The sequence below is a fragment of the Genypterus blacodes genome, unplaced genomic scaffold (genome assembly GCF_046128005.1).
Source record: "Genypterus blacodes isolate CSIRO-AG114 ecotype Tasmania unplaced genomic scaffold, CSIRO-AGI_Gbla_v1 ptg000147l_1, whole genome shotgun sequence".
Taxonomy (NCBI): Eukaryota; Metazoa; Chordata; class Actinopteri; order Ophidiiformes; family Ophidiidae; genus Genypterus; species Genypterus blacodes.
Genome location: NW_027466949.1, coordinates 2,171,407 through 2,182,011, shown reverse-complemented (window position 1 = coordinate 2,182,011; position 10,605 = coordinate 2,171,407). Strand labels below are relative to the sequence as shown.

The window sequence follows — 10,605 nt, the reverse complement described above, 5'->3', positions numbered from 1 at the left end:
TGCAAACCCCCCTCAGTCTGAAAATTGCTAAGAATACTTTACATCGACTCAATCCACAACTATAATCCACGCATCAAACCATTTTGGAGAAATGCTGTTGCTTCTGTGATGATAGAGAGTGATGTTGACAGTCCAAACTAGATTTACAGGCGGGAATGATATTTCTCAGAAGATTACTGTCTGCCAAAATGTCAGCAATGAACACAAACAGCATTTTTCAACTTTGCAGCCAGTTGCACGACTAGCATTTATCGTAAAGTTCAAGTGTCTTACCAAATCATTTCCAGAGAGTCATGTCGCCAATTAAGAAGCTTTCCCCTGCTCTGGTTTACAACTCATCTCCAAGACTCGCAAATATCAATGCAGTAGCGCCAGGTAGGAGGCTGAACACTCGCAAGGGAATGTTAACTCTCAGAGCCCACGATGCAACAGTTCCTTCCGTGTGAATGAGAGAAGACATTAATGTTTTAACCTGACTGAACCTGACTTATTTGCCTTTAAGGGGAAAAACATGAAGGAGAGCTCCCATATATTATTCAAAATGCACTTGAAATTGTTCAATCATTGTCTGAGATAATGTCTCCCTAATGGATTTTCAGGAGACAAGTGTGTTCAGTGGATATGGAGGGACTGAAGAGATAGCCATATACGTTTGTGATGGTTTGGGATGATGATACCCCTGAAACACAAATGTATCCACTCTCTATGGCAAGCACAGATTCCCCCCCCCCCACCCACATAGTGAATGGAGCAGCCTCTCTCTCCCTCTCTCTGTTTGAGCTCTTGCATTTCTGCAGCGTGGATGTCGAGAGCTGAAATGTCACTCTTTCATCTCCACTGGAGGGTTTAACAAAGCAAAGCAAAAAAAAAAAGGAGCCCTGAATATCGTTAATCCTTCAGCCTACAGTGCAGTGTTTTATCAAACAGAGTCAAACATCGCACTGTGAAAAACACTCACTATCAAAACCACACAGCAATCACCTGCACATCAATCAGCCCCGGAGTCAAGAGCGGCTGACAGTGATGTAGAGGCGGCAGATGGATTGGAAGCAAAAAGCTGACGATCCATCACGCCAACAGGTGGACGTGGCTGATCTGTGGTGACGGACAGCAGATTAGAGTGGAATGAGAAATGCCGGGTGCAGGAGAAACCAAGCATGATCATTCAAGATTAATTCATTAGAACGATACGGCTGGATCTCGCTCTCGACACCAAACATAAATCGTTGCATCTCTATTTGTCTCTTTGTGCTTTTATCCGCTTCCTCGCCTATTGCGTTTAATTCCACGCGGCTGTCGGAGGAGAGCGGGGTTTCTCTCTGAACCGCCTCTCCTGAGGTTTCCTCCTCCTTTCTCTTTTATATTTGAGGTTTTTTTAGGGAGCCCAGGGTCAGGAGCCCTTGGAGAATTGACTGCAATATTAAACTTCACTGAAAAGATTATTTTCTTGTAGCAGAACCTTTAGAATGCATGTAAAAATAGAATCCGTGTTGGAACTTTTTCAATCAAATCAGAAGACATGGCAAAAACCTCATTATGTGTGTGCCTGCTAGAATTGAGAAGAAGCCACAGACTCTTCTCTTTATGACCTAAACGCAGGATTTTTTGCCATAGTTTCAGGGCAATGACGCATTTTCTTCATGTGGGTCAATATTTGTGCTGAATTGCAGTTAAAACACTGTAAAAGATCATTTGAAGAGCGACAGGATTGACCAAAGGAATTTGGGAAACCAAAGCGGCCTCCAGTTCCTCCGGGGCTCGCTGGAGAAGACCCACACACACACACACACACACTCACAGTATGGCTTTTGTTTTGCGTTCTTCCCTGTAATTGCCACTGAAACATTTGTAGAGCAGAATGCATTAAATGGCAGATTTTGAACTCCTTCAACATGCAGGATTAATTAAAAAGTTTCGAAATTGATTCTGAGAAACCTTGGTGGAAGAACAGAGAATAGAAATAACCTCTTCAGTTTGGCACCAGTTTATAAATGAGGCTATTCAAAAAGACAACATCCAGTTACATTGTAAAAACTGTTAGTTGGGTCAAATATAGCGACCTTGTCTGGGCCTGTCGAGCCTTGGCAGAGGTCTGAGCTTTAATGAGAGCTCTTCAAGTTTTCACATCAGACGAAGGAGCAAATGTCACGTTTGATTTGGATTCAAATGAGAGTCGATTTCACGCTCAGTTGTGCTTTAACTTGGAAATTTATGTTTCCTTATGCAGCAATCGAGCAATTTTCGAAGGACAACGATGCACAAGGAAGACCAGAACAGAAGTTACTCCACAACAAATGTAAATTGGATTCTCTTATTCAAAGCAAAACAACTATATTTGTTACATATACCTAGATGATCAAAACACAAACATCGTACACATTTCTCCTCATTTAAACTCAACACAGTCAAGTACGTTTGCTCCCACAGACTAAGAAAAAGGTTTCCACTTTAATTCTCCCCTTCTAACTAAATAAGCAACCTAAGCTCTGCTGCCTTATTGTTAAACATCTTTCACTTGAAGAAAAGGAATTCCAAAGTATTAATTATGATTCAGTTCCAAGTTATTTACAAAAAACAACTTAACAATGAATGATAACATGAACGGAGTCTTTATATCTATTTTTTTACCAGATACAGGAGTGCATTGTCAAATTACTGCAAACCCCAGAAGTGGAACAGAGAGCGTGTACCGCAGTTATTAGGTGATTAAAACGTCGCTACAGGCTGAGCGTCTTCACAGCCATCCAGTGTTCAAACACACGGTTCCATGTGATAAATGATTACAGCACACATTAGATAGGATCACTAGGAGCACGAGAGAGTTTCCACGTTTATGTAAAACAAAAAGGCTTGGTGTGAAGTTAATCATTGTTCAGGCGAGAGGAAAACGTTACTGAATGTTCTCAGGTTTGGTTCCGCACCTGAAATACACCGAGCTCCTTCCTGTTATTCACTATCACTTGGTAAAACGTTTAAATAAAGGCTGGGCAAGTGGATTAGGATGTGAGTGGATTAGAACCCCATCTGGGTCGAGTGGCCAGTTCTAAAGGGAGTGTTATAACCAGACCCTGACATAAACAACAACAGATATGTTTGGAGAAATGTATAAAACAGTAACTTTAGCTTAATTTCATCCCGTGATAGGAAAACCTGTGAATCTCAGAGAGTATATGTTCAGTCAAATGTTTTTGCCTGGGGAGCAGCTGGTGTTCCATTAGTTATCAAGTGACGTTGAGACACAAGACATCCTAATTCAACACTTTGACACTTAAATACTAAATCCATGATCAATATACAGGGATGGTTAATCGATAGCAGAACAGTGGAATGGACATTGCTTTTGTTTTACCTCTTAGTTAGTCCGTGTGGCCTTTTTTGTGTTAATTTGTACTGTAAAGAAAAGCTGATTTCCAGGGTCAGGACAGCAGCAGCAGCATTATCGGTTCATATAAGGCCCAGGGTGTGTCTACATGTGATCCTCCTTCACATCAGTCCGGAGGATTTTCTCTCCACCTCCGCCTACTTGAACATGGAGTTGAACCCTCGGCCGATAATGAGCCTGCGGATTTCACTGGTGCCCGCGCCGATCTCGTAGAGCTTGGCGTCCCGTAGGTATCGGCCCATGGGGTAGTCGTTGATGTAACCATTCCCGCCTGTCGGACAAAATAAAAGGGAATGCGACTGAAAACGACCGATGGGACAAACGCGAGACGCTTCTGTGACACAGAGCGAGTTGTAACAATATTTTAAGAAATAGATAGAGAATAGATGAACATGTCCTTCCTCTACAGATAAACACCAGGACGGCTGCCTTTCACTTACCCAAACACTGAATACCATCCAGAGCGACCTGAGTGGCGTTCTCGGCACAGTACAGGATCACTCCAGCACAATCCTGTAACAACAACGACGGTCAATGCAGTCACTGTGGGGTCGGATGGCAAAGTCAATGGGGATTCTGTGAGAAGGTGAAATCTCCTCACCATTGCACTGAAGTGTCCTCTGTCGCAGGCCCTGGCGACGTTGTACACGTACTGCCGACAGGAGCTCAGCCTGGTGTACATGTCGGCCATCTTGCCTTGCATCAACTGTGCGGGGTGAAGCGGACAAATGTGTCACGAACTGGAATTCGGCTTAACCCAACATGAAGCTTTATTACAGTTTCCATGAATGTGTGTATGTATTAATGTACGTATGTATGTATGTATGTGAGGGTTCAAACCTGAAAGTGTCCGATCTTCTGTCCGAAAGCTTCTCTGACGTGCAGGTAGGGAACAGCGAAGTCCAGAACTGCCTGCATGATGCTGAGCAGTCACCGTGAACAAATCAGTTTTGGAATAAATAAAAAAAAAAGAATAGATCACATCAAAGAAACAATAATTCCTCCAATCCTGTGTGAACATGATTAAACAGTCATCATCATCTGAGTGGGCGGCGCTGCCATGACCCTCTCACATCATTTGCAGTCGCTGCCTCGGGGGTTGGAGGGATTGTGAGACACAGATGTCAGTGAATAATGTGGATGACGTCATTGCCACCTTGTCAACACAGCTCGGACCAAATTGCTAGGATTATTCAGGCACACACACACACACACACACACACACACACACACACACACACACACACACACACACACACACACACACACACACACACACACACACACACACACACACACACACACACACACACACACACACACACACACACACACACACACACACACACACACACACACACACACACACACACACACACACACACACACACACACAGCTCCCTTGTTGCTGTCGCAGGCTCTTATTCATTCAGTGATTGAATGAATGAATTGATGAAGAGAAACATTGACACACATTTGAAATGAATACGACAGAAAATTGGGCGAAACGTAATTTTACATTGATGTCTCTCCTCCAATACAGCACAGATGAGGCTCACTGATTGGCTCATTGATTGTTTGTTTTGACTCATTTTGGCTGGATTTCTGGTGTGGACGTACCCGAGAGGACCCGACGACAGGACCAGCCTCTCCAAGTCCAGGCCGCTCATCAGCACGTACACGCCTTTGTTCAGCGGCCCGAGCACGTTCTCCTCTAAAAACAGGACACATTCCACATCAAAGTCATATAAAAGGACCCCTACATGATAAAAGAGAACGAGGCTTTTCCATGTGGCTTACCCAACAAAAAACACACACCCACACACACAGAAATGAGCCACAACTACAGGAGAGATTCATGGACTCTTCTATTTTAGTGCACAAACACACACACACCTGGGATTTTGCAGTCTTCAAAGATGAGCTCACAGGTGTTGGATCCTCTCATGCCGAGTTTGTCCAGTTTCTGTGCGGTGGAGAACCCTGGCGTCCCCTACAGGATGCAAACAAAAAGCACGTGCGGCGTTTAGGAATCTTCCATTTTCCCCCTTTATGTTGATACTTGTGGGCCCCACACTCACACACCTTCTCCACCACGAAGGCTGTGATGCCTTTCTGATGCTTCTCTGGTTCCGTCTTGGCGTAAACGATCAGGACATCGGCGTCCGGCCCGTTCGTGATCCAGAACTTGTTGCCGTTCAGAATGTAGTGGTCGCCTGTGGCAACAACACGAAATGGAGATTAACTGCCAGCTGTGACCCGATCCAGTTATTTAATAGGGACGGCGGCGGCACTGCAGGTCAGACTGAGTGAAAACACACACAAGGCTCGCTGTGATTTTCAGCTTTGTGTGCGAGCAGCCCCTCATCACCTTTATTCACTGAGTCATCTGGACAGGAAGTATTAAAGGGGGAGGCGGGGTCTCTCTGATGTGTGTTTGTTTCTAAAGATTTGTTCTCTTCTTTGAGGGACATGCAGGCCTCTGATCTCCTCCTTGTTTGATCTTTCTTTGTCCTTTATGGCAGTCGGGTGAACTGCAGTGACAACAATCATGGCTTCTTTGTCAATTTCTAGGTCTACCTGTGCAATCTACCCGCCCCCATCCTCCCTTCCTCTTATGTTGCCTTCAGGGTGTTTGCATTTCCAGTTCCATGCCAATTTGAAATTAGTGTTTGTTTATCTTGCAGTTTGTTGTTTTCGTTTGCTCTGAGCCATTTTGAGGCTTGACGCCGTTTTTATTTCCATTTTCTGGTGGACATGGCTGGCTGCCATGGCACCCTCCCCCCCCCCCCCCACACACACACACACGCTCAGCCCATCCTCTGCACCCACTGTGGCATGGCAGCACAGAGGAAATCACTAAGTTGGAATTTTATGGAACACATACAAGCTGTTGATTTCATTTAAGCGGGGTCGGCAAAAAGTACTGCTCATCTGTGCAGCGATGTGGGCCCGCAAATTGTTTCATTTGTCTACACCAGTGGTTCCTTAAAGCACTTTTGAACTAAGTACCACAAAAACATCCATGACCCGCCGCAACAACCAGTCCCCAACTTCACAAACAACCCGTAAATATTCCTTAATTAAACCCATTTTATTCGTAAATATCTTCCACATGTTGCATAGTTTGAGAACCAACAGCCTGCACACCGACCTCCAGACGGGAAATCTATGAAGTGGAGCGGTCGTAAAACTAAGACCTTCAGCACACACATAAATACTTGTGGCCATTGCTCACTGGCTGTTACAATGAGGCAACAAAGAAAGAGTGAAAACAAACTGCCGTGAGAGATAAACATCACTTTTTATCCCTGAGCCGCCCGTCAGTAAGCAGTTATCCTCTGACGCCTGCTTCACACTGCCTGCATCTGCAGTGCAGAGGCGCCACTGCTGAGTGACTGCTGCTGCTACTGCTGCTCCTGGAGTGTGTGTGTGTGTGTGTGTGTGTGTGTGTGTGTGTGTGTGTGTGTGTGTGTGTGTGTGTGTGTGTGTGTGTGTGTGTGTGTGTGTGTGTGTGTGTGTGTGTGTGTGTGTGTGTGTGTGTGTGGCATGCAGCAGCTATATGGTCTGAAAAGTGCTCATCTAGTCTACGTCATTACATCATAAATTGTCCACAAAACATCCGCAAATATGCTCAGGAATGCAGCACGGATCCCTCAAACCTGTTAAACCTGAAGCGAGAGGTGAGGCGTCCCATGCTGCCGATGAGATGCAGACACAGGCAGCACAAGAGGCTTCAAACTACAAACCTCAGCGACACAGCGTGACATAACACGACCAGAGGTTATGTTACACATGGGGACATTGATATTTGCATTTACAAAACCACACATTTGAGGTTAAACATACTGTTTGCTAGTAACGTTCTCCGTCTGTGAAGTACAAACATGCCACTGTGTCATAGTCTCAGCTTCAGCACTGATCTTACCTTGCTTCTTTGCTTTGAGTTTCATGGACACGACGTCAGAGCCGGCGTTGGGCTCGCTCATGGCCAGAGCTCCCACATGCTCGCCTGTCAGTAACTAACAGGGAAGACCACAGCCAGAACAGAGGATCAGAAATCAGCATCTTTTGCGCTTAAGACACATTTTCAAGTCATGTATAAACAAAGGGTATTAGCTGCATGGTGCTGACCTTTGGCATGTACTTCTCCTTCTGTTTCTCGTTGCCATGGCGCACCAATTGATTGACGCAGAGATTGGAGTGAGCGCCGTAGCTGAGGGCGACGGCCGCTGACACCCGGGACATTTCCTCCATCACTATGACATGATCCAAGTAACCCAGGCCCGTCCCTCCGTGTTCCACTGAAGACATGGAGTGAAAGAGAGAAGATTCATTGTAAAAGCCTATAAAAGATTTCCAATAACAATAAAAATCCTCCCCATGTTGTACCTGGAGCGGTGATGCCAAGGAGTCCCATCTCCCCCATTTCTTTCCAAAAATCCTGGTGGAAAGATGAAGCAGCCAGTTAAACTTCAGTATAAAGTGAGAAGTAACAATATCATTAGTTGGAGCTCTGATCTGTTCAACTCACCCGCATTCTTGGAAATTCATTGCTCCTGTCGATGGCGTCGGCGTGGGGAGCAAGTTTCTCTGCCAGGAACTTACGAACCATCTGTCTGAGCTGTGCAAAGGACGCAACACGAATATTAAAACCACAGTACTAGGTAGCAGTACAGTACATATTGTATCCAGTACTCTACATTATGCGTCCAGAACCCGAGTGGCTGTTCTGTGGACTCTGTGAGCAGATGCACGTCTGCCAGGGTGCAGAGCAAAAACATCCAGATTTAGACATTGATGTACCAGGTCCCATTATGTCATATGGAGACTTTCCAATAATAATAAACTACTTTTGTTTTACCCAAATCATGCAGGCCGAGTTCAAAGGTAATCTGAAACTCTAAATAAACACTTGCTGATTAATGTATCTGTTTAATTGCATCCGACTTGGCTACAGAGTTTACACATGAAAATACAAGAGAGTTTCCAAAGCATCAGATCACTGTGAGGCCGATCACCAATAACAGTGGAGAGCTCAGGGTATGACATCATCATTTCTCCCTTTCAGATTGTTGAAGAAGACAGACCGGGGCACTTGTGGAGACAATTACAAGGTAGAAGTGCAACAAAACCACATGCTGACTTTTATAAACACTCAGACTGGAGGTCAGACATGTTCATCCAATCAAAAGCTTCATATGAAACCCACCCACAACATCCGCCAATCACTCTGCTGCCTCAAATACCTTCCTCATAACAAACATACCTTACCTTAGGCGATGCATTTCACACTCAAATTACACCATTTATGTTTAATCTGCTGGCAACCTATCAATCAATGCGTTTGTTGCTGAGTCAAGTCGTTCATCTGGTCTAATATGAGCTGGAACTGGTCTGCGTCACTGGTTATATTGTGTACAAACAAACGTTATGAAAAGCGACTGTTGTTTGTGATATCAGTGGAGTTAAATCTGCTTAAATTGTCGCAAAGTGCTTCTCTCTGCTGATAGCTGGAGTTGCGTAACACCGATACGTTGGCTGCGTCCTTCGGTGACCCTATTCAGTCTGCCAATGATAACACACAAGCAGAGACACACACACACACCTGGCTGCAGTCGGCTCTTACTGAGACAGTTCTGGACTTGTTGTGTTCACCCTCTCATGCATGTTTAGCGCGTTTAGCTGATGCAGCTGTGATGCTAACCTGTATCTGCTCGTCGGTGAGTCCATTCACCACGTCGTCCACGGGCACCGCAGATCCGGCACAGCCTCTCCTCAGAGTCGGGAGCCCGGAGATTCTCGAGCCGAGACGGAGAGCGCTTCTGACAGCAAACATGTTGTTGCTTGAAAGTATATTTATGTTAGTGTAGAGACCCCCGGCTCACTGTCCTTTAGCTTACTTTCCTTCTTCTACGTTTGGCTCACGCAGGCAGTTGGCAAAGCTTTGAAGCCGCATTACCGCCACCTACTGGTTTAAAGAGGGAAGTCAAGTCAAGCCATGTCGAATTTAATAACAAATAAAGTGAAGCACATATAGATAAATTGGTTGAAAGATGGGTGGATGCGTATTGAGAGAAGGTGTAGCTTCAACATGACAAAAACACAGTGTCTCTGCTGCACTATAACATGAAAATACTTTATTACATATGAAAATACATGTTACATATGAGAAACACAAAGATATACTACCAAAGTGTACTGGCACATTATGCAACATACACTTGATGTTATGCAATACCAATGATTACAGACAGATATCAGACAGTATCTTATACACCACACCACAGTATGACAGATAGTATTCATTACAGTCTGATATGGTGCAGATTGAGTCAGTTGATCAAACCACAGTTTAAGCCACATGGGTGAGAATAAATCACATAAGTATTATTTTTAAACAGCTGGAAACAATAACAACAATCATAATAAAAATGATAATGTAACATGATTGATGCTGCATGTTGTAGTTCTGTTTGAACTGCAGGAGGCAATGTGCTCCTACATTACAAACTCAAACTCAAACAGGAGTTTTTCTAACATCTCAATTAAAGCAATAAAACGATGTATTTCAATTGTTGTGTTTTTTCATATTTGCTTCCTTTTTTTCTGTAACCTTTACAGCAATGTAACATATTTCTACCTGAACATACTGGAGGTCCCAACCACAGCAACTTCTCATCCAAGCAATGATAATAAAGATACACTTTTTTTTTTAATTTATCATTTAATTTGGCAGTTACGATATGTCAAATATGAAAGTATGTGACCCCTGTAGTGTGTTAGTGTTCTTGGATTATGGCGGATTTTGTGTCGTTTTATTTCGAGAACCATAGAATGGAGTATGGAGATGATCAAAATGAAACTTAATATTGGGTTTGAGTTTATAATCTAAATAGGAGAAACCTTCATTCTTACCACCTGAGTTATGAAGTGTTTACTAACTCTTCCAAGCTAAATTTGCATGAGCTAAGGATTTATTTGATTTCCAAAAAGACGAAAACAACAAAACTGTGTGTAGATTTTAGTGTTTGACAGATTCATAAGAGTGGATAATGGTTTGAGTTAGACCCTTAAGCAAGTTGTATCAAACTAATTGTGACTCTTTAAAATCAGGAATCGAAATGATTCATCCTCTTTCTATACATTTTAATGTCACGAATAAAGACCTTTTTATTTATTTTACATGAGGCATTATTGACCTTGATGCACACTACACTGAC

The 10,605-nt window shown here is 43.7% G+C and overlaps 1 protein-coding gene across 1 annotated transcript; it reads right to left on the bottom strand.

Annotated features, from left to right (window-relative positions):
- Positions 1-2,189: 2,189 nt before the first annotated feature.
- Positions 2,190-9,317, bottom strand: ivd (isovaleryl-CoA dehydrogenase). Its single transcript, XM_076165555.1, has 12 exons — positions 9,090-9,317; positions 7,917-8,006; positions 7,775-7,826; positions 7,517-7,686; positions 7,311-7,404; positions 5,468-5,598; positions 5,279-5,375; positions 5,003-5,096; positions 4,223-4,304; positions 3,984-4,088; positions 3,823-3,895; positions 2,190-3,653 (listed from the first exon to the last, which is right to left on the bottom strand). Exons 1-12 carry the CDS (start codon positions 9,219-9,221, stop codon positions 3,520-3,522), a joined length of 1,254 nt encoding a protein of 417 aa, XP_076021670.1. The 5' UTR covers positions 9,222-9,317; the 3' UTR covers positions 2,190-3,519.
- Positions 9,318-10,605: the final 1,288 nt, after the last annotated feature.

Excerpts from the sequence above, each read along its gene's own strand:
- ivd (XM_076165555.1), bottom strand. The coding sequence starts at position 9,221 with ATGTTTGCTGTCAGAAGCGCTCTCCGTCTCGGCTCGAGAATCTCCGGG. Across the intron at positions 7,827-7,916 it reads ATGAATTTCCAAGAATGCGG|GATTTTTGGAAAGAAATGGG; the intron begins GTGAGTTGAACA and ends TCTTTCCACCAG. Across the intron at positions 3,896-3,983 it reads GAGGACACTTCAGTGCAATG|GATTGTGCTGGAGTGATCCT; the intron begins GTGAGGAGATTT and ends TTGTTGTTACAG.